Here is a 24027-nt window from a genome sequence, read left to right as displayed (position 1 = left end):
GAAATGATGGTTACCTGTTTCTGGGACCAGGAAGCAATGGTTACCTGTCTCTGGAAAAAGGGCCAAATGTGGGGGGGGGAACAGACAAAAACCCAAGCTCTGTGGCTCGCTGCTGCCATCAGTTGTAGAATTTAGGAGAGCTGAGTGTGGAGACAGGATCAGGCCATTATAGCATCATCACAAAATTTGCCTTCTCTTGCTCTGCAGCTGGGAACATGCAATTGTTAACCCTGAAAGAAAGCAGCAATTAGCCGTGTCGTTTCTGCAAAACAAGGCCTTCTGAATAAGGGACTGGGGGGGAAATTTCAAGGGGGTGGCCATTGCTTTTATTTCCACTTAATTTCTAGTGGAACTGATTAAGAAGGATCATTACATTTAGGCAGCAATCAACCAGACAGTGCATTTCTGTTCCTTTCTTGGCACCCCAGAGATTAAGATTCCTAAAATTCTAAAGCAAATGAGAACAAAGCAAACACAATTTAAAAGTTCATCACTTAGTCACAAAGCTCAGAGGCAGAGAAGAGGGCTGGGTGTTACTTCCCATAAATGAACATCTCCAACATAAAGATTATATACACAATATTGACCTTTAAAACTGGCTACTAGCTTTATAGTGAAGCCAATAATGAGATGAACTGCCATAGTATGCTATCCAATCAATCATTTATGTTTGTTTTCATTAGAGGGATTCTTGCCTCAAGCAGGTCATCCCAAAATTGAGGGACTGTAAACCTAAAATGAGCAGAAATTTGCCTAGGGTGTTCTTGTAATTTTATTTTTTCCTGTAAAACAATTTATTAGAAACAATAACTAAGGTTTTCTGAAGGTGCATATGGGAATTGAGAATCTTAACTAGGGAACTATAAACTAAATGATTTGTTTTAATTGAATGAGACTAATGAAATGCAAAAGAAAACAAAAGAAAAATATACATTGAGGAAAGCAAACCAGATGTAAGCTGCTTAATGTTTAATAATTTGAAGGTGTAGCAATGGTCTGAAAGAAAGCTGGGGGTTATTATAGTAATTATTATTTTTTTAAAGTATCTGATAGGTGACAGTGTCCCTTTGCAGTGGTGCTGGGCTGTAAACCACAGTAATTCATATTCACATGAACGCACCTGTTGTAAACTTGAAAACATTGGAGAGTTTAAAAAGAAAAAAAGAAAAGGAAGCACATGGTATAAAATGATAAAAAAAAGAGATTATGCTAATTTGGCTAACAAAAGCCAAATGGCAGCAGGAACAGCAGCAGCAGCTAGAACTGCTGGATAAGGCGCCGGCGCTGTGAGGTCTTCCGCAGCAGTCGTCTGTAGTCATAGGGATTATCTTCGGTCTTACTCTCTTCCAGGGGCCTTTCTGCAATCCTCGACCTAGGGATTATGGCAGAGGTGTTTTAGGAATTAAAATCAAAACATTTACCTTGGCAAACACTCCTAATCGACTGCTTAACCTCCACCCCTCAGGGGGAAAAATGAGAAAGAAAAAAAAGAAAAATCGACTGGCTTTGCTAGGCCTCTTACTGTGCTGCATAAAGCAGGCAGCCTGGAACAAACACATTATACCCTAAAAGCAGATGAACACAGCAAAACACCATGCTCTGCTACAGAGGGGACATAATAGGACATGCAAACGTTGAGGACATGTGGGTGCTGTGCAGTAGCAGTTGCCTGATGGTTACTGAAGCAGATTTTCAGTTGGCGTAAATTTGTTTGCTCTGTTTTTAACCTGCTCACTCTAAGTGTCCGGCTCATTTATTTTATATATATTTTTTTTCAGATAGCAAGATGCATTTTGGGAGCCACTTCTGACTCTGACAGGCTGGATGGTGACCTGGTACCAGGTGTTAGTTACCATGGAGCAAGATTAAAAAATAAGCTGCAGTGATTTAGAAAGTCTGTTAGTCTGAAATGATGATAAAAAATGTCTAGTGTTGTACACTGAAGCTGTACCCCATGGCTGGTCCTACTCCAGCATCTAAGGGAAACTGCCAAATAAAAAATTCTCAGTGCATCACTTCTTCAGATCAAAATTACTTTAGTCTTTAGATCCAGGTGACCCCATCTGTATGACAGAGATGCGCAGAAGTGTTTATTAATTGTGTTCATCTGCCCTCAGAGGTAACAAAGTGCATTTAAAAGCTACACAGATTTGTTTCACTATGGCTAACTAGGATGCAGTCAGAGCAGCACACACTAAAAGGACAGAAATTCATTTCAGCTCAGTGGCAAAATCCTCACTCAGACTGGACACCCTGGGCATCCTGCTCTAGTTGGAGGTATCCCTGCTGACTGCAGGGAGGGTTGGACAAGATGAGCTTTGAGGGTCCCTTCCAACCCAATGCAATCTGAATCTGTAAACCAGACCTCAGGGTGACAGATTTGATGTAATTAGCCAGTCTAAAAATGCACCATTTTTAAGGGATTTAAATGATATTGTAATTCCCTTGCACTATTATTTTTAATGCCATTTTAATGCCAATACTGCCCTAAAACTAGTTGAGATCCTGCCTAAAAAAAACTCTAAAAATCAAATATGTTAAGGGGCATAAAATGTTCTACACAATATTTTCTGTTACTGCACAAATTCAGCGATCATCCCAGGCTTAGTGCTTCCCTCAAGCCTTAGAGTTTTCTAAAATTTTCTTGCATATATGAAGACACAAGAAGATAACAAATGTATCAAGGGAAATAAATCTGTGTTTGCATGTGCAGTGTGGAGGTGCATTGGCAGGAATGAGGATGGGAATTTCCAAAGCCCAGCAGAGGTCACCCTCTATGAAGTCTGTGTGGGAAGGGAGGAGATCAAGCAAACCTTCCTTTTAGGTTTTTTCTCCCGGCTGTCCACTTTGGTGGGGTCCACCACAACCTATAAACACATGTGCTGCTCCAGGACAGCAGGGACAGGAGGTAGTCAAGCTGATGTCTTATCTGCAGAAAGCATGCAGAAAGTCTGGCACACATTCAACCTATTTAAAAACCTAACTGATCAGAAATACTATTTTTAGGTTCTGCTTTAGTTTAATTTGATTTTAGAACAGAGATTTCCAGCAGGATGTCTGCCCATCTCATCTAGCACTTGGGAAGCCCAAAACTGGCAGGTAGACTGAACACCAATCATACTGACATTTGTCCCTGCTGCATAAAGATGGGGAATTTTCAGCTCTACCTTTTACAAGTTCATTTGGCAAGATTCCATAAATTAAAAAACCAAAAAAGACAAAAAACCAAAAAAGACAAAAAAAAAAAAAGGGAAAGAAAGACAAAAGAGAGATTTATGTCTAATTTGAAAGTGCATTTTTCTTTTTGTTGATCTTTTGGATACCTCAGCAAGGATATACAAGATTTATTTCCCCCTTTTATTATTTTGTGTGATTTACCGCTCAGTAGCTCTTAAAACTGAAGTCCTGCGCTCAGCTGGGTGTCTCCTCTTCCTCGTGGTGGAAGTGCTGTCCTTTGAGGTGGAATCAGTAGATGAAATTTCTTGGTAGTAGATATCTAAATCTAGGACTTTGCTCAGACTGTCAAGAAATAAGTACACCGAGTTAGCAGTTTCACTTTGCAGTGTTATATTCAACATTCAAAAATAAGGCAGCTAAATACCATTGTTAGTTGTGTTCATGTGCTGAGGATCTAAGGAAAAACACAGAGGCACAAGAAACCAGTCTCTGGAATGTGACTGCTGTGCAATGCAGACACTCAGAATTCTGAAATGCTAAATCCTTTTGTATGTTTATGATGCAGACATGTCTGAAAAAGTTTGGGTTTGCCACTGGACTCAATGCAGAGGCATTGTGAGGGTATCATTAATCTGTGCTATTTTAGCTGTCTCTTTGAGGAAGAGCTGAATCATTTTCCTAAACATGACTATTTTTTTTTCTCTCTGAGTACAAGAAGAGTCTAAAGCAATTAGTTCAGGTATCAGTGTCAATAATGCAGATGTCTGTTGTATCGTTAGATGAATGCAATCCAGGGTATCATATGTGCAGAAAAATACAATCCCAGCATCCAGTTTAGAACAGTTAGGGACAAAATAATATCCTAAAAGCAACCTGAAAAGAGAAGTTCAGGATTCAGTTCTGATAGAAATAACTCCTTGATTTCAGTTGCTGTGTTCTATTAATGCAGAATCAGCACGTGAAAGAATTGCAGTCATGGCCAGTTGACCATGACCATGTCCATGACCAGTCATGGAAGTGGTCAACTGGATTTAAGGTGAGAGAAAGTTAACTGAGGCCATATGAGAGAAAACACTAGATTTGGATTTTTATTTTTTGCCAAACAGGAGAAAACAGTAGATGTGAAACTATTTCAGGATCTAAATGACAGCAGAAAGAGAGCTGTAACAGACCATACACAGGGGACCTGGACATTAAGTGAATCCTTTAAGCAGTGGCACAACGGTGCAATTTAAACTGTGGCTGAATGAAGCTGGGTGCTGTGAGCACACATTATGTGCATATAATCTCATGTCATTTCCTTTAGGTGTGCAGTTTGTATTCTGCAACCTCAGCCACGGACAGTGCTAAGAGCCCACTCATCTTGCACTAGTGAGCAGGCTACCATAAGACATGCTATGGTACCAGAGTCACTGGGGAGCAGCAAAGAACCTTAAGCAGAGAAACACAAAGTAAAGCTCTGATGTATGTCAGCAGCTCTGCAGCAGGGCTACAGCACACGTAAGGATCTAAGATACAAAAGGGCACAGTATAGCCACTGCTTACTTTATTTCTGCAGAGATTGAGCAAAATAGGTTAGTTACGCTGGCAAGAAAAGACTTGGTTGAAATTTCAAGGGCTGCTCTTCTTTACCTGTTACCAATAATTACTTTATTAATTCGTCATGATCTATTTCCAAACAGGCAGATATTTTTAGAAGAGAATTTTAACAGTGGGGTGGGGTTTTTTTTTGGTTTTTTTTTTGCTATCAGAACTGGTTGTTCATTTGCTTTGACTGGAATTTTAAGCACCTTCAATTATTTTCAGTGTCAGAACTATCTTTGATGTGGACCTTATCTTAACTTATTATTATGCTTGGGTTACCATGGTGAAGGGCCATGCTGTAAAAATCAGTAGACTGAATTCTATAATGGATTTTTGTCACTGAAAATTGCATATTTTAACTTTGTATACAATGTCCTTCCTCTGAATCACCAAATTACTGTGCCTTTTTTTTTTCTTTTTTTCTTTTTTTTTCTTTTTAATGCTTTCTTCTCCTGCTTGAAGTACAGCTAAGAACTATTTCTGGAGTACTAAAACAACAATAGTGAAAGAATAAAAAAAACCAAATTACCTTTCTTTTCTTGGCTTCCGTTTCTCATCTTGGATTGATTTCTAAGAAAACACAATATAATTAAAAAAATACTAAAATGAAAGCTTATGCAAAGATACAATTCCAAGGGCTGGAACACCTCTGCTATGAGGATAGGCTGAGGGAGCTGGAGTTGTTCAGCCTGGAGAAGACAAGACTGTGAGGGGACATTAGAGCTGCCTTCTAATACCTGAAGGGGACCTGCAGGAAGGCTGGAGAGGGACTTTTCATAAGGGTGTCTAGAGACAGGAAAAGGGCAAATGGTTTTAAGCTGAGGGAGAGCAGGTTTAGACTGGATCTTAGGAAGAAGTTATTCAGTATGAGGGTCTTAAGACTCTGGAATAGGCTGCCCAGGGAGGTTGTGGCTGCCTCCTCCCTGCGGATGTTCAAGGCCAGATTGTATGAGGCCTTGAGTAGCTGAGTCTAGTTGAGTGGTGTCCCTACCCATGCCAAGGAGGTTGGAATAGATGATGTCTGAGGTCCCTTCCAACCTAAGCCATTCTATGGTTCTAGGGTAGAATAGTGTTGGATATTTTTCATTAAAAAAAGTTACAGAGAATCTGATTTGCTGAGCAAGTGCCCCAGAAAAATATCTTTTCAGAAGCTTTGAGATTGAGAATGGAATTAGCATTGTTACTCCCAAATTCCAGCTGCTAAACTGTGGAAGAAAACATTGCTGAAGCAATTTCTCTCTGAACAAAAAACAAACAAAAAAAGAATGAAGTTAATGAAGAAGAATGAAGTTAATGAAGTTGACAACACTCTCTCAGTGAAATGTGCTGTGATGCCATGAGAATTTCCCCAAGTGCAGGCGCTGCAGCGGGAGCAGCCATAATCCCATCCTCATTAGCGTCAACACAGCCTTGTCACAGCTTTTAGTACAATGAAATGGACAAAGGCCCCCTCCCAAAAGCAGCAGAGTAGGTGGCAAAAGCACCTCTAGGATACAAGACATCTAGAAATGCAGAGAAGACTCATAAGGAATGTGAATAATTGTGTGTGTCGTATAGATTTCTGCCCCTACAGCCCAAACAATGCTGTGTCGCAGCACCTAGCACATCACACTTCAAGAGTAGTGTTTTCAGCTGCAGATGCTCTGAACTTTGCTCTTCATTGTGTTTCATTTCTTGCAGATGAGTGAAAATGTCTTAGAATTAGTGACTGTGAAGTCACTGAGAACCAGAAATCCTGATGGACTTCAGGATGCAGGCAAATGGAGAAGATACGTGGTTTAAAATGATGGCTGATTCCAAGCAATACGCCCCAAACCAAACTTCTAGTGCCTTGTATGAACAGTGGGCTCTTGCCAGGCCTCATTTAAACCTATGAATCCCTTTAGTTCACTTGATATGCAAGCAGGTGAGTGAGAATGGAAGGTGTCCAATTCATACCTGTAATGTGACACAAGAGAAAACGCTGAAGATTGAGAAAACTTTTCACAAAGTGCATTCTTATTGTGGTCTGAGCTTGATAACCAACTGTGAGTAACTGCAGGCCACAGATTCTTAGTAAGAAAATCTGCTATAGCTGGGAAAGCTGGCTACCCTCAAGTTTCTCGAGTTAGAGCTCAATGACTTACTCAAGGTCTAAGAAGTTAAGGACTCTCTAAGCTTCACTGTATGGATAGAATCATAGAGTAGTTTGGGCTGGAAGAGACCTTAAAGATCATCTAGTCCCATACTTATGGCAAACCTTTCCCTTACTAGTGAATTTAGTTTCAGGAAGGCAGGCTTCCCTTTTTCACATTCCTTGAAAAATACAACTAATTGAAAGTAATATTGCTTAATGCCTTGCAAAACTGCTGCTAAAAATCCATGTAAAAATTCCCCAGCCTTCCTGCAGGTTTTGTTTGCACTGATGAGATGTGATGGCTGTTTGCTGATACAGAGCTGGCCATGTAACAAATTAGCTTTCAGAAAACACTAAGCTCCTGACTGCATGGTCCCAGCTTTCTAAACATGCATTTACTTCAGAATTACACTTCTCCTCAGAAATGCAGAATTCAGTGCCATGCCTTTCCTTTCACTCCTTTATCTCACCAACCTGGCTTTCACAAAACAAATCTTCTATACCAGTTTATTCGTAAGAATATACTTTCTTTTCATCATTTCCTTGCTTTAAAGCTGTGTTATTTCAACACCCCCCCCATCAAATGACACATTTGTCTTTTTTGGTATGCCAGACACAACCCTCCCTGAAGGCCCTGGTGACACCTTCTGTTGAAAGGAGAAGCAATTGCTACGGTTAGTTTATTAGCTGGGCTCTCGCCGGCTGTTAAAATAGGTCACTAAGATACAGGCACCTCGAGCAAATCTCTTTAATTGCTTTTTTGTTGGAAGTGCTTTCTGAGCTGATTTTACGTTTTTTTCTCTTGCTGCTTACTTTCTTACCTTTTTTTTTTTTCTTCCTATATTTAAGGGCACTAAAGTCAAGAGTGGAAAGGAGCCCTTGGTAGCTGAACTTGGACCAAAGGCTATATATAGAGATACTCAAATCCATTAGTCTCCAGAGCTGTTGGTGTTTGCCAATTCCTTCATAATCACAATCTGACACATTTGTAAAGGAAGTTACAGTGTGCATACTAATCCAGCCTATTTTAATATTTGCTCTCTCTGCAAGATCAAACACTAATTCAGATGCTCAAAATAGCTCTCCAAAGAAACCTGTTTCTCTCCCATGACTTACAAAGAAACTATGGACTCCAGGCACTTAGTTTGGGTACTCAAAGTGTGAATGCTGCTCCTGCACATAATGACTATGTGTATGTTTAGGTATAAAAGTAAGAGTTGGCCTGACATAGGTCCCCAGTTAGGGTAACTGAACTTCAATTTCAAGCCTAGTTTGAAATGTAAAGTTTGTGGCTTGCCTCCTTTCAGCGTGGCACAGCCTTTGTGCTGCACTAGAATTTAACACAAGGGCTTATAGTCATAGGACAAGGGGAAATGGTTTGAAACGGGAGCAGGGTAGAGTTAGGTTGGACATCAGGAGGAAGTTCTTCACAATGAAGATGGCGAAATACTGGTACAGGTTGCCCAGGGATGTGGCTGTGGCCCCATCCCTGGCAACATTCAAGATCAGACTCAATGTAGCCCTGGGCAGCCTGATCTAGTTGGAAGTGTCCCTGGTAACTGCAGGGAGGTTAGGCAAGATAACCTTTGAGGTCCCTTACCCACTGCAATCTGTGAAACCGACTTGGACAATTAGAATGAAGCTTTAGGTGGCAATTATCTGGCATTTTCAGCCCATAAAAGGTTGCTAAACTTACATGTATTAGAGTGTAGTAGGTGGAATCTTCCGGATTATTTAATGTCTTGGGCTTCCGTGGTCTCCTTGGAGGTCTCAGCATTGGGCGAGAGTCTTCTACTTTGGCCGCAACTGTGAAAAGGCAGAAGACAGCAATGCTGATTGCTTCAGACTATGAGAGGCTTTTACAAAGATGGAAGAGAATTTCACCAAAGAGGGCAAAAAAAATCACAGTCATTTCTACTGCTTGCTGTAACTCAAGAAAGCAACCATTTGGGGCATTTCCACCACCAGAGCAGAAAGCAGGATCTGTTTGTGCCTTGGAGTCCTGACTGCCCACACAGACACGTGCCACATAACAACTGCCAGGCTGAACAGCCCAGCAGTCTGCCTGGCACAGGCTTCTCCTCCTGAAAATGGCTGATGCTCCACATTTGAAAAGAGATTCTGAAGGGCACTGGAAGACTACCATCTCATAGCAGGGTCCTGGGTGGCAGGGATGACGTTTTGTTCAGACGCAAGTCAATGATGAAGCTGCCAAATGAGGGAACTAGCATTAGACCTCTGATTCAGAGGTTAGTCTTCTACATTATCATGGTGTAGATTTTTCCCAGGGTCTCTTATTGAGGCTGTTCTGTTTCAAGCCAAGTCACGTACCACTGGGCAACACAGTATGACTATATCCATTGCATCCAGTGTGATTTAGCTTGATGCACTCAACTTCTGGTCTATTTCTACAAAAACACACACACACACACACACACAAAAGTATTCATTCTAAAGGAAACAAAACCAAGATTTGAACACAAATTGAAACTGCTGTCCACTGGCAGTCTCCAAACTCAGCACTAGAGCACTGACTTGTGGGTTACATTAGCTTGGTGCGTGGGGAGCTAGAAAAACAGCTTGCATGTTTGTTCATTAAAAACCTCCACAAAGTTCTGACAGTGCTGAGACATAGGGCTGCAAAGGGCTCTCAGGCTGATTGTCACAGAGTCAACATAGAATGCAGGGTTCCTAATACCTAATGGTTCTTGGAGACCACAGAACCGTCTCTGTGAGGCTGAGGGACCACAAATGTAGAGCCTGACCTTACATGTGGCTTCAGCTAGAAGAAAAGTTAATAGGGGTCTAGAGCACTTCTTTCCTGAAGAAGGGGCTGCATGGCAGTAGAACAGCAATGACAGAGATGTGTTATGGGGATGCACACAAGGTGGTGAACAAAGTCACAGAGCAAAGTCTAGACATGGTGAATCATGGGTCCAGCTATGCTGCATAATCCAATGAGGTTATATATTTTCCCTGTCCCAGGTTATATATTTTCCCCATCCCAGTAAGTATTCAGGGGACAGTCCTTACTTACTTACTTTTCTTCTTGAGAAGAAGAACATCTCCTGACTCATAAATGAGTAGTGTGAGGGTGGAATGATGATCTGGCACCCAACGTATTACTGAAGGCTGATCTAATCCTCTTTTACATGGAGCAACTCTCAACTCCATAACCTAGATGTGCTAACTATGTGTGACTGAGTCTTAGAAGGAAAGACGTAATTTGTTCTCTAATGACAACAGAAACCCTTTTTACACAATGAAAATAAAGCCTCTCCCATGTACCTTTAATTAAGGAGGTAGCACAATCATTTTAAATGAGAAATGTTCACTGATGTACCAGTGCTGAGTCCTGCAAAATTATCTGTGTAAGTTTTTTGTTATATCTGATAAATAGAGGCTTGTAAAGGTCATGGGTATAAAGAGGAGTCAGAACCAATAATGTTAATTTAAATTGTAGTTGGATAATGATTACATTTATTGTTTTAGTTTCTTATCTGAAATGCAGACTGCTTCTCAGGTAATGGATGAACAAGCATCTTGTAACATTTTGCACTTAAGGCAACAATGGTGTTTTGCTAAACCAGGGTACAGATAAGTCATGTCAAACAATGGGATTCAGATGCAATAAATTAATTTCAGTAACCTGTAAAAAATATAAATGACATTCTTTGATCTGAAGAGGTGTAGCAGGCCTGACTGCTCTTATGTGGGCTGTTGTTACCCTGCTGCATTTCAAATGGGCCACCTGGAGTTATCTGAGTTTCAATTTGTGAGACAGTAGAGTCAACCACAGTAGGAGCCTAAATTGGAAACAATAGCTTAAAAAAAATCCCTTAAAACTCAATGTAGTTGAACAGAAACACTGAACTCCTTTCCTGTGTCAAAGATCTTGACTGCATGACAATCTGCAGAAAAGAAAATCAAGCCAGTCTGAGAGCCTTAGGAAAATCCCAAGGAAAAAGGCTCTCATCATAACTAAAGATTTCTCATTGTCCCCTAAGAATTCAACACCATGTATGCTGTGACACTGTTTAATCCATCACTGCCAACCACATAAAGCATGATCACATTCTAGATTAGTTATTCCAGCTGAGATTATTTATATATTTCTTGCCCAGGTGCTATGCAAAGCAGACTCCTCTTACATTCTCAAACTATCATTTTGACAATGATAATAAGGGTTTCAGTTAAAAAACAGTTTTTCATCTCAGCCCATATGATGCACATATGCATGGGCTATGCAAAAGAACTGAGGGGACAGCAATGCCATGTGGGAGCAGGCAGCCTTCTAAGCTTGGACCTCCATTGTTCCTTTTAAAAAATATCTAGAGGGCTAAAAATGCAATTCCGAGTTTTGACTTCAAATAAACATTCAGTAAAAAGCTGCCTGATGGGTTTAGCTTTCTTTGTTTCATCAGAAAGTGAAGTTGTGATTTCCTTCTGCACTTAAGATGTGTGTCCATTGCTGCTGAAATAAAGCCGATGTGGCCATTGCTTGTATTGGGTAACTCACAGCACAAAGTAAAATTTGCTTTTTTTGTTAGTTGCTGATAATTCTAGAAATAATTTGCTTAGCAGAGTTAAAGGTGGAGAGCAATTTAAACACCCACGCCTGATGAATGGTGAGTTTGATGTGCTTGTTTTCCAGATGGCCTATACCTTTCTGCAGCAGGCAATGAAGCAGAAAGCAGGGAGTAAAATCATTCACTTATTAATAGTCCAATTATGGTGCTTCTAGAGTCCATTACAGAGAAAGGCTTTTTGCTGAAGCCCAGTCTCTCTATAGTAAAGTATCTTAGAGCCTGTTTTTCCTTATGACTTCAAGTATCTGCAGCAGGATCTGGCCATGTGTTTTGCATGTAAAAGGAAAACTGATGCTTTCTGTCTAACAAACATTTACATCAATAGGCTATGACAGTGGTATGAAAACCACTCACAACAGCAGCTGTCAAAGCACCTTGGAAATGCCAGGTTGGCGCTGTCATCCCTCTCCCACTAGCAGAATACATGACATACACAAGGCAAGACTTGCTTAAGGTTATGTCCCAGATAGTGATTAGCACAGACAAGGAGCTGGACTGAAGGACTGTGCTGAGGCTCTAGGCTCTGTAGCCAGCCCATGCTCAGCACTTCCATCTACCTGAACTGGTGCTGTCAGCACTGTGACACATTCATATGGCTTAGAAGAAGCTGGAGAAACTGGAAAAAAACCCACATTTGATGCTACACAGACATCCCTTCTTGAAGGTTTTACCAAGAGGAAGACAGGTTGAACAGCAAGTGGAAAGGAAGGATATTCCTCGAGCTGCCCAAGCGCACTCAGGCAGTATTCAGTCAGAAGAACGAGGTTTTGCCATCCTCACCTTGGTGCTTTGCTTTTGAACCTCAGCAGTGCATGTCAGCAAGGCTGCAAGCCATGCCTAGGAGGTGTAATCTCTTTCCTGCCCAATCCTGAAGCAGACTGTCAAAACTTACATTTGATCATGGGATGACTGAATGTTTCATAAAAGTTCAGGTCATTCTCCATGTGAGTGAATGAATTGCAAAGTTAAGGGTCAGTGAAGGCATGTGACTGGTGTGGCTGCCAGGTAACACTAAAGCAGGTTTAGCAAATCTAGAGAAAAATCCTTCTACCTACATCAGTATTTCAGTTATCTAACAACACCTCAAAGGCTCCTACCCAAGCTGACCCTAGGGTGCTCAGTTACAAGGTATGACTACTTTCATGCTCAGCCCTCACTAAAGCTCCAATTACACTGGAAAAATAAGGAAAGGGAGAATAAAATTTAGGACCAGCTCATTTAATGTATGTGCATCCTTGAACACTACCACAAACTACACAAGCTGTGGAGAGCTGCATGTGCTTGAAACATTCAAGAAACCCTTGAATAAAGATAAGTTAGTACTAGCAGCCCTTTAGGTTGAACTGTGTCTGAACATTCTGACAGACAGTGATAAGCTTGGAAGACAACAATCTCAAGGAACCAACATCCCTGGATGCTAATGTAAATTAATGTAGGACTTACAACAGATCTAATACTGAAGACTGGAGAAATTGTGTGGTTACAGTTGTGATAAGCATCTGGTGTTGAAAGGTCTCTATTTATTAGGCCACCTGGAGAAACAGATAAACCCATCTGCAGGCCATTTAAGTGAAATGTTACAGGTTTGATTCAGCTCTGTTCTGCATCTTATGGGGACAGAAGTATAAAGGCAGGCTCAGAACACAGCAGATGGGAAACAAGAGTAAGGGCAGCAGTTGTATGGATCTTGTGGAGGGTCTTGAAACTAAGCAGAAAAAGGCCACCAGAATTTCAGGTCTTGCTAAAGAGAAGTGCCCAGCTGTGCATTTATATGCACTCCTTTCTGCTGTACTAATTGTCCACAGTGTGAGGATGTAGTGACTCAAGTTTGGGATCTGCTCATAGAAAAGCACTTGACTACCCTTTCTCCAGTCCCATACCTCAGTGCTCCCTGACTGGCCACTCACTTGCAAAGAAGAAAGACTGGTCAGTGAGTAAAGCTCTGCTCAGCCAGAGTCACAGGGGTTCCCTTCCCCTTGCACAGGCTGCCCATGAAATCCCCATAAACAGTGCTGCACCATCCCGCAGCAGGAGGAATCCTGGACAAACCCCTGCCTGTCTCGCTGCGTCATATAGCTGAAAAGGTCCTCAGCTGCACCAGAGTTCCCTCTGCCATGTGAATTTCATTCTAAATATAGAAAATTCTCTTCCTGAGATTTTGTACTTGAACTGTCATTTAATGCTTAGAAGGATGGGCACCGTTATTCATCTGGAGAAAAAAACCCTGCTCCCATAATGATCAGATTCCCCTCACTTGAGGGTTTGACCTCAAAAAGCTTGACAGTGGCCATTTGTGCGTCTGTTCTGACACCACAGTAACCCAAGGCTCCCTAGCAGTCCAAAGGTGCAGTCCTAGGATGCAGCCATTATGTTCAGCTGAAAGCATTTAGCAAGCAAATATAATCTAATCAGAAATTCAAGCCACGGGGAATATTGTTCCTACCAGGAACCTTGTGCAATTTGCTTTGTGCATTTTTATAAACACAAATAAATTCAACTTAAGAACGAGTTCACCTGGTGGATTTAAGATTCATTTAACATCTTTCTTTGTTGCTGTTGTTGTTTTTCATTTTTGCAAAACATGCTCTCTTTTCCTTTGCATTTTTATTGAAATAAACAGTTTTGAAAGCCTGAACATTTGTCACAGTCTGCCATACAGCTGTCCCACAGGTCCTCCCCTTCTCTGGGAAGCAGTGTAAAAAAAATATTTTAGCAGAGGAGCCAGTAAGTTCTTAACCTGAACAACGGCTCACAGATGAAGGCAGACAAGGATTCCTATCTGGCACTCAGCTATAAAATGCAATTAATGTGTTACAGCTGTAAAATGACAAATAAAACCAGTGAGGCTGAGGAATAAGTGTAAATAAATGTATATGACCACAGCAACGACAATTAGGTAAATTCCACATGATTTAAAGAAAAGCTAAAGCTGAACAAACCTTGCCTTCACAAGGGCAGGGCAGCAAAGGGAAATGTGTGTGTATGAACTCTACTGTAACACAGTGTGGGCAGGAAGACAGAAAGGCTCCTCCCCAGCTAATAGAATCATAGAATGGTTTGGGTTGGAAGGGACCTCCAAAGGTCATCTAGTCTAACCCTCTCTACTAGATCAGGCTGCCCAGAGCCTTGTCAAGCATGAGCTTGAATATCTCCAGGGATGGGGCCTCAACCACCTCCCTGGACAACCTGTTCCACCACCCTTGTGCTAAAGAACTTCCTCCTAACATCCAACCTAAATCTGCTCTTCTCTAATTTCAAAGCATTGTCCCTCATCCTATCACTGCAGACCTTTGTAAATAGTCCCTCTGCAGCCTACTTGTAGTCCCCCTTCAGGTCACTCAGCACATCTACCTGCTTCACAACATGACAGTCTGCAGTGCATCACCTCAGGTCTTTGTTTTATGCAGTTATATCACTACATAACATTTAGGAAGAAAGCAGCACACCCAGGCTGCTGCTGACTCCTGTGTTGTAGACAGTACAGCCTACCTGAGCTAATCACAGGCATACTTGTACTTAAATATTCTCTACACCTACTCAGATCATGTTTGCTGTAATAAACATTTACTTAAGGCAATGCAGAGCTCTGATTCTTCCCCTTTATTCTGTTCTTGACACCTCACCTCAAATACTGCAACCAGTTCTGCTGTCCCTATCACAAGAAGGGCACAGAGTCATTGGAGTGAGTCCAGAGGAGGGCTGTGAGGATGATCCAAGGGCTGGAGCACCTCTGCTATGAGGACAGCTATGCTGAGGGAGCTGGGGTTGTTCAGCCTGGAGAAGACTCACCCAGTCATCTGCTGTATCTGCAGCCCAAGACACAGGCCAAGGAAATCCCATTACATTCCAACTGAAGAGGCTGAGCAGCTCAGTTCCTTGGCCTTTAAAAAACATAACTAGGAGGTTTTGTTTCTTTTTACAAACAAAATTTCTGCTAACTGGAAGGTTCAACATTACCTGACTGACAAACGTGAGAAGAAAGTCGGCCATTAGCTTGCTTATCTTTGGACAGCATCACAGGTCTCAGCTGATGTGACAAGATCATTTCATTTAATTTTTGCTGCAACGCTAAATAGTCTTCAGATAATTTGGATATCTGAAAAAATATAACACAGGATATTACATTATGATACAAATCTAAGTGTGCAACTTCCAAGGTAATCGAAGGTAAAACAGTGGAGTAAAGAATGAATTGTAAAGGTATTGCTCCACCTACTGTGGTGTAGATCCCTACCAAATTTACCTCTCCATCTCCCTTAGAAAGGGGAAGGGAAAGGGGAAGGACAAAGGAAACAGGAAAGGAGATGGAAAGGAAATAAGGAAAAGAAAAAGAAAGGAAAAGAGGAAAACAAAGACAAGGGAAAGGGAAAGACAAAGGGAAAGGGAAAGAAGGACAAAAAGGGAACTGCACTGCAGCCCAGTCCTGCAGCTACTCCATACTGGCTCACATATGATGCAGATGATGCCTTGCTGATGTTAAACAGCTTCTACAGCTGTAGCTGCACTTCTCTGCACACATGTGAATCCCTGACATTGACACAGCAACTTTTAGTTTCATCTACAGGGACATTTCACAAGGCTACTGAATTAAAGGTCTTGCCTGGCAAATGAATATTTCAGTATAGGCAAAGCTTCTGCATTTAACCCAAATCAAGGTCAAACTAACATTTTTTTGGCCAATGCTCTAACTTTGCTTTTCTCTTCTTCCTGAAAAGGATGTTTTCTCTTGCAACCCAAAATATGCATTATAATGGATAATTATACTGCATATAATAGAGTTCTTACTAGAAAACCTCAGTCTTAGTTCAGAGAGTAAAACCTTGGTTCCAGTGAAGGCAGTAAAATAACTTTGCCACTCTTCCATTGCTCAGCATTAGGCTCACAGTCTGTAGCTTACAGGCCTCTTACCTGCCGTGAAAAGGCTGCCAAGTCACAAGCCTCTTTCTCTGAGTCTGCCTTCACTGGCTTGGAGTCTTCAGCCTCTCTGATGGAGTCTTCCCTGTCTTTTGCTTGTTTGGGATCATTATTTTGAAGGTGGACTGCTTCTGCTGGCTCCTTTATAGTTCTCTCTTGACTTTTGTAAGGCAGTTTCCCTTCTTTCCTGAGCTGTCCCCTCCTTCTGTAGCCACGGTAACTGCTCTGAATAACCACTGCTGCCTTCTCCTTGTCTTCTGGACCTTGTCTTCCTGCCTCAGCCTGCTTCCATGACCCTCTCTGGGACTCTTTTCTTACAATTCCTTTGCATCCTGTACGCATCACTGCTTCATGTCTCAGGTGGTTTCTTTCCACAGCCCTGGCAGTCCTGGGCTGCACCACAGCAGAGCCTGGATTTTGCCCACCTGCACTGAGTGTGTCCTGATGACCTTGCTCCTGCTGGGGACTAGGTTCATCTGCGACTTCAACAGAAGATTTGCTGGACAGCCCTTCAGAAGAGGCCTCCTCTTCACCTTCACCAATGTGTTCTGCTTCAGGGTTCTGTCTGACAGAAGCTCCCTCTCTTTCAGGAGATGTTTCCTGTTGCTGCTGTACATTCTCCACCTCACTGTACGCAGAGCACTCGCTTTCAGCAGCAGCATCAGTTTCATCTTGAGTCTCCTCATTTGTGTCTTCTTCCAGTGTATCATTTTGAGCTGGCTGTAGTTGTGCTTCAAGGAATTCCACAGCAGATAATTCTTCCTCTGTTATATTTTGCTGCTGTTCCTTTATTTTTTTGCGGACTCTGTAGCCTCTGTAATGGCTCTGAACAATGACAGCTGCCTCTTCTTCTGTTTTAGGAAGGGCACTCTTCACTCCAGCTGGACTTTCCTCATGATCTTCAAATTCTTCATCCTTTTCCTTTTCACTAATGGATCCTTCATCTTCAGTTTGCCTCCTTCTAAGTGATTCACTGAATGGAACAGAATTTGGGGCAAAAAATTGTAGTTGAAGGAGATGAAGGACAGTGACAACTCTATAACTAACTTTGGTGCTGTTTGTGTACTAAATGGCAATTTGATACATTGCAGCATGGGGAGGATTTAATTCCTGTAACTGGAATGAAAGGTAGCAAAGCAGTCTCTGCATTTCTGATGATTTACTGTTTCTTGAAATGAAAAAGAACACCCCTGTTAAATTCTTCATGGAAAATTTCTAGGGGGACAATCTAGGCTGCATGAGGAGTGACAGAACAGGAAATAATTTAAATGCTACCAAAAACACAAGGCAGAAACATTGTATCACCTCAGATATATAAAAATGCACACAGTTCTATGTAGTCATGAAAGAAAACTGCCTCAAGTCACACTAGGAACGCAAAAAGAATGACCCTGGGCACAGGCCCAGGTCAAATTTAAGACCCATTCCCTAAACTTCCTTTGACTCTCTCAGTAAAACTTGGTTCCTATAAAAAAAACCCAGTGGCAGGTGAATCTGCCACCCTGTTCCTTCCTTCTGGACTCCTTCACAGCTGTTTTCTGCCTCTCTGTACTAGTCTCCACCTACTCAAAGTCTATCACAATGGTGATGAGTAAAGTCCTACTAGCTCCATGTCAGAGACAGGGACTGCAACCACATTGCAGAGATATTTAGAATGGGATTCACCTCACCTAACTTCTAGCTGCTTCATCTGAGCAAGACATCTGGGTTCCTGCTGTCATCACCTCTGCTTGTCTCAAACAGTGCCTTAAGATGAGAAGAAGAGTTGCTTGCAGATGCCCATTTCTCACTCTTGCCTGAGCTTTGCTTTATGATGAGCCAGTTTCCAAAAGAGACTCATCCACAGATTACACTAACATCAAGGTAAGCACAATACTGTTGATCTTTTCCCTAAATATTCCTTTATCCTTTGGGCTTAAAAATGTAAGAAAATTGGCTACTGACATAAAAACTCTCCACATAAATGTACATTACCTCTGCAGACACATCCAGACTAATACTAACTTGCTTCACTTTTATCTTGCATTGCTCTTCTTCAGCAGTGTAGTTACTGAAAAAGGACTCATCTGAGCGACATAAGAGACAGAAAAATAACACTACCTCCTCCTTTTGAAGATCTTCCTCTCCTGATATCCCCTGTAGTGAGACTGAATTGTTACTGCTGCTTTGTTTCTTGCCTCTGTTAGTTCTTTTCTCTTCTTTCTGAGCAAGTATCCTCTGGCAACTGATACAAATTTTAATACAGAACAACCTTAGGCAATAAGCAATGGGTGTCCCACACATTTCAGAGTCAAGTGAGAACAGCATTAAACAAGAACCCAAGGAAATAGAGATTGGGGTGGATATTATTGTTATTATGTTTCATCTGAAAATATTCTGTCTCAGGAAAGTGTTTTGAGATTTCAGAAAGCTGTACCCATTCCACAGGAGGATACAAGCAAGCTCTTTGTATTTTACAGGACTAAAGTAAATATAGGAAGATGCAGAAAGAAGTAGGAGCATAGTGCCATAGAAATCTCTAGAGCACAGTGCTGTCATCTTCATGGACCTGCTTTGCCTGATTCAGGCAATTGGTTTGACTCAGCCTTTCATTTCCTTAGGAAACACCTGATTATCAGGCTGCAGAGATTACCAGGCTCTCTTCTGGTAACCACTTGGAATTAGCTGAATGTTTAATAGATTAGAGAAAACCTGAACATTTCATAGCTCAGCAGTTCCAGAGGGCTTAGCTCATGCTCCTTTTGCAAAGATTCATTATTCAAAATGAAAAAGCTCAGCATGAAAGATGTGCTAAGCTTCAGAGTAACCAAGTGCACTGTGCCAAGGGTACCCACTACTTGTGCTTTGTGGGAGGCACAAGCTTAAGTTTCTGGTCTGAATCAGGATGAATGAGGACTCAAACATGGGGCATGTAGGCACTGCCTAGTCACTAATGGCTTTGGTGCAGTTGCCAGCACACAGGCATCCAGTTCCGTGTGAAGTGCTCCAGGATAACCAAGACATCTGCATGGAGTTGGCAGCAAGAACAAGACAGGACTTTCTGGAGAGAGAAAGTTGAGTATACCACATGAAATAAAGCTGGAGGCTAGGCAAGATAACTTAGGGCACTTAATCAGCCCACTTCACAGCTGAGAAAAGTGCCCCAAAGCCACTTTGAGGTACAGGTAATGGATACATTGACCCCTTTCGACCATTGCATTTAGCTATATAATAGATAAATTATACCTCAGAATACGTAAACGACCATAGTCAGTCGGTGTAGCTAGGTAATAGCAACAACATATTGCATACAGATAGCATGTGAAAGCTAGGAAAGCAAACAATTCTTACTTGCTTGGAATCTGGTAATATATTCTTCCACTTTTTTGTTATGTTTTGCTTTTGCATATTCTTTGCGAGCCACAAACCCCCTGTAAACTGAAGAGGGATGCCAAAAATTAAACAACCAATCCATTAGAGCATCCTTAATGCCTTGTAAGAATACAAGAATCACAGATGTCCATTACAATATTTCTAAGTATTTTGCATGATTTATGTTAAAAAAAGAAAAAAGGAAAAGAGACAAACAAGCACAAGCAGTAAATCTACATAAAAACTGCTTTCTGCTGAGTAAAGTTATCATGAATAAAAACAAATAAGAATCAGAATGTAAAATAAGATGATGCTGGAAATGTATTAAAAATTTCAGCTGATGTCTCCATCAAAAGTGTAATTGGTCTTATCATCTAGAACAGTTAATACATTTTATTTTCATTATTATATGATATAACCTTGTCAGAGCATGCCAGGACATTATTAATACCAGTATCATCTGTGCAATCACATCCTTCCATTGTTAAAATTGCCTTTTAAATGTAACAGTGATAAATGTAACTCCAGTAAAGCGATTGTCATAACCTGGTTAAAAGGAATTTTTCTTCCTAAGAGCAGATATCACCAAGTATAAGCCAGTTTGTCAAATGGAACAGCAGGCAAACAGCAAGATCCACATCCAGCAGGCACACCCATCCATCAGCTCTATGCACATACTGGCTTTAAGCAAAATGCTAAATGTTTTAAAGCCATTACCTGACTGTATTTTAATAGCACTTTGTTCCCTTTGTTCCTTTATCTTTTTGTATCTCCTCGAGCCCAGCCACCCTCTGATGCAAGCTTGAATCAAAATAATCATATCAACTGTCTCCTTCCGCATTAAATTCAGCTGCTCCACGTGGTAATATTTAAGGAAGACCTTAAAAAGAGTAGGCAGACAGCAGAAGTTTTAGCTACCATCCCAGTCTCTGCATTCACTCAATCCATTTAACATCACCAAGAGTTACAGGCTGGCTTCAAATGAAGAACAGACTCTTTAGCTGTCGTAGCTAAAGGTCATTCTTGTTAAAGAAGGCATTCTGATTATCAGGGCTATCAGTTTACCTTTCTTTCTTCTTCAACATCTCTTATTTATGCTTTCATGGGAAGATGTTTTAAAGTTCCAGGTAAAAACTTCAGTCTAGAACTATAAATTTGTTTTCTAAACTTTAAGGCTGACAGTATTGAGAACCTCACAAATCTGATGTCTGTCACATAAATGTGATCCTGATCTGGAACCTTCAACCCCTATGTTTTCCAATTTTAAAACTAAGGCAATGCTTATTTACTTTTATCAAGTGTGAAGCTCACATAACCTCTGAAAGTTCACAGCACAAGGGACACAAACACATTCCTTGGCCTTGAATAACTCCAGGGAGAGGACATCCACAACCTCCCTGGGCAATCTGTTCCAGTGTCTCACCACCCTCACTGTCATGAATTTCTTCCTTATCTCCAGCCTCAATCTGCCCTCCTCAAACTTAAATCCATTCCCCCTCATCCTGTCACTACAAGCCCTTGTACACAAGTCCACCCCCAGCTCTCCTGTGGCCCCTTTCAGGTACTGCAAGACTGCTCTAAGGTCTCCCTGGAGCCTTCTCTTTTCCAGGCTGAACAACCCCAACTGTCTGAGCCTGTCCTCGTAAGGGAGGTTCTCCAGCCCTCTGATTATCTTCATGGCCTCCCTCTGGACCCACTCCAGCAGCTCCATGTCTCCCTTATACTGGGGCCCCCTAAACTGGATGCACTGCTGCAGGATCCTTACTACCACATTTTTTGAAGGCAAACCCAGTAGTGCTGTTGTCACACACTGCTTTGCACTGTGGCCTCACTAGAGCTGACCAGAATGCTGAGGTTTACAGGGTCAGAATTCTAGCCAGGCAACAGGGAACAGCACCCAGCAAAAGGTGGAGTTGTATCAATCGAGAGATGGACTCAAGAGCTACCCCAACAAAATGATTGAGAAAACAAATTGCTTAGTGAACAATGAGAGATTGCAACAATGCAGGTACAGTAGAGGGAAAAATTACTTTAGTTTTTCCAAGAACCCAGTTGTCAAGGCGAGCTTTTTCCAAGATGGCAGCACAAGTTTCTGGGCTGACTGGAGGATCATCATTTGTTTTGTAACAGATGAGGTAATACCTAAAGACAAACACATGATTTTTTTTTAAATTACATTAATAGTGATCAATAGCTGCAAATATATTTAAATAATTCATTTAAAAAAATAAAAAGAGGTCCACCAAAGAAAACATAGCATTAAAAAAATATCAACCCAGCTTATGAAAGAAATTGCTGTGATTTATATGCAGTGCTGGGAAACTCAGTCAGAAGTGGATGAGTGACATATTGCACACCCTGGAGGGTTGTTGAGTTCTGTATCAACAGCAGAAGGCTTTTAAAAAGTGTGCAGCCCAAGTTCTCAGCTTTAATTTGAAGCTTTTCATTTCTAAGCCTTGAGTCCTTGAAGAAAACGTGCAGATTATAAGCAAGACGATTTTCACCCAAAAGCATAGGGAGCCTGAAACAATCGTCCTGAGATGGGTCACAGAGAATCACAGAATGGTAGGGGTTGGAAGGGACCTCTAGAGATCATCCAGTCCTGCCAGAGCAGGATCATTAGGGCAGGTAGCACAGGAAACACATCCAGACAGGGTTTGAAAGTCTCTGGAGAAGGAGACTCCACAACCCCTCTGGGCAGCCTGCTCCAGTGCTCCATCAACCTCACCACAAAGAAGTTTCTCCTCATGTTGAGGTGGGACCTGCTGTGTTCTAGCTTGTACCTGCTGTTCCTTGTCCTGTCACTGGGCACCACTGAATAGAGACCATCACCTTCATCCTGACACCCACCCCTCAGATATTTATAGCCATTAATAAGATCCTCTCTCAGCCTTCTCCTCTCAAGAACATCTTCCCCCACCAATGCAAAACATGTCACTAATCTTGTCCCTGAACTGCTCTTTGCCATCCAGGCTGCAATCTTCTTTATCACAGCAAATATCTTTGTATTTTTTTTCTTTAAAGACCATGCCAAAGACACTGCTGCTGTGACAGGAGAGAAAAAGGCTGCTCCCCATCAGTGTTACCGTTTGATGAAGTTAGCAAAGAGGATCCTGTGTGAGTAGCCCTGTCTCCGGATCCTTGCTGTCTCCAGGATCCCCGTGTACCGCAGCTGCACCAGCACCTTCTCTTTGTCAAACTTGTTCGCCTGCCGGTCGTTGTTTGGCTTGATGCACCTGACAAAATGAGGCTGGCCAACAACCATTTTGGATAACAAATCCATCAGAGAATACTGCAAGAAAGAAACAAGGAGTCTGCCACCAGCATATTTACCAAACTTGTACAGAGGTCTATGTGTGGCTGAAATGTGATTTTGTAGGATCAGAACTATGTCCAAGCCCGGTCCCATTTCAGTCAGTTGGTAATTTTGGGGTCAATGAGGTAAAATCACAGATTCACAGACTGCATTGGGTTGGAAGGGACCCATCTTCTCCCACGCCCCTGCAGTCATCAGGGACACCTCCAACTAGACCAGACTGCCCAGGGCCACATTGAGTTTGGTCTTGAATGTCTTCAGGGACAGGGCCTCAACCGCATCCCTGGGCAGCCTGTTCCAGTATTTCACCACTCTCATGAAGAACTTCTTCCTTAATGTCCAACCTCAATCTCCCCTGCTCCACTTTCAAACCATTGCCCTTCATCCTGTCACCACAGGCCCTTCTAAACAGTCCCTCCCCAGCCTTCCTGTAGGTCCCCTTCAGATAGTGAAATGCAGCTATAAGGTCTCCCTGGAGCATTTTCTTCTCCAGGCTGAACAGCCCCAATTCTTTCAGCCTGGCATCGCAGGAGAGGTTCTCCAGCCCTCTGATCATCTTTGTGGCCCTCCTCTAGACCCACTCCATCAAGCCCAGGTCTAAATGACCTAACAACAATTCCAGCTATAAGAACTGTAAGCTATTGGCTTATACTACTTGAGAGAAACACCTATTCCAAATGGATGCACTGAATTCCACACAGAACATTCTCACAAACTGCCATAATGTCTAATAAGATAGAAGCTCTCCCTTCGCTTGCTTGTCTTGGAGCCTTGTTAGGTACTTGGAGTCCACTGCTTTTCCCTGTTGTCACCTGTTTGAAGATCTGCTACAAGGGCAGGCTGAGGGAGCTGGAGTTGTTCAGCCTAGAGAAGAGAAGATTCCAGAAGGACCTTAGAGCTGCCTTCCAATACCTGAAGGGATTGACTGGCATTCTGTAAAATTGCTTCCTGGAAGGATCTTATTAAAACAGAAATGAAGG

General features: G+C 41.9%; 1 protein-coding gene across 1 annotated transcript in view; it reads right to left on the bottom strand.

Moving 5' to 3' along the window:
- Positions 1 to 1257: 1257 nt before the first annotated feature.
- MYO3A (myosin IIIA) overlaps positions 1258 to 24027 on the bottom strand; it is an 86576-nt gene continuing 63806 nt past the window's right edge. Inside the window, exons 25-35 of the mRNA XM_054390080.1 lie at positions 22818 to 23023; positions 21762 to 21873; positions 20449 to 20611; positions 19711 to 19797; positions 18481 to 18604; positions 16375 to 17353; positions 15424 to 15562; positions 8574 to 8683; positions 5291 to 5331; positions 3379 to 3519; positions 1258 to 1372 (exon numbers count right to left, since the gene is read on the bottom strand). Of these exons, the coding sequence (XP_054246055.1) occupies positions 1258 to 1372; positions 3379 to 3519; positions 5291 to 5331; positions 8574 to 8683; positions 15424 to 15562; positions 16375 to 17353; positions 18481 to 18604; positions 19711 to 19797; positions 20449 to 20611; positions 21762 to 21873; positions 22818 to 23023 (2217 nt within the window). The remainder of the gene's footprint in view (positions 1373 to 3378; positions 3520 to 5290; positions 5332 to 8573; positions 8684 to 15423; positions 15563 to 16374; positions 17354 to 18480; positions 18605 to 19710; positions 19798 to 20448; positions 20612 to 21761; positions 21874 to 22817; positions 23024 to 24027) is intronic.

This window comes from Indicator indicator, chromosome 20 (genome assembly GCF_027791375.1).
Source record: "Indicator indicator isolate 239-I01 chromosome 20, UM_Iind_1.1, whole genome shotgun sequence".
Taxonomy (NCBI): Eukaryota; Metazoa; Chordata; class Aves; order Piciformes; family Indicatoridae; genus Indicator; species Indicator indicator.
Note: the sequence above shows the minus strand (reverse complement) of the source record. Positions and strands in the feature narration are given on the sequence as shown.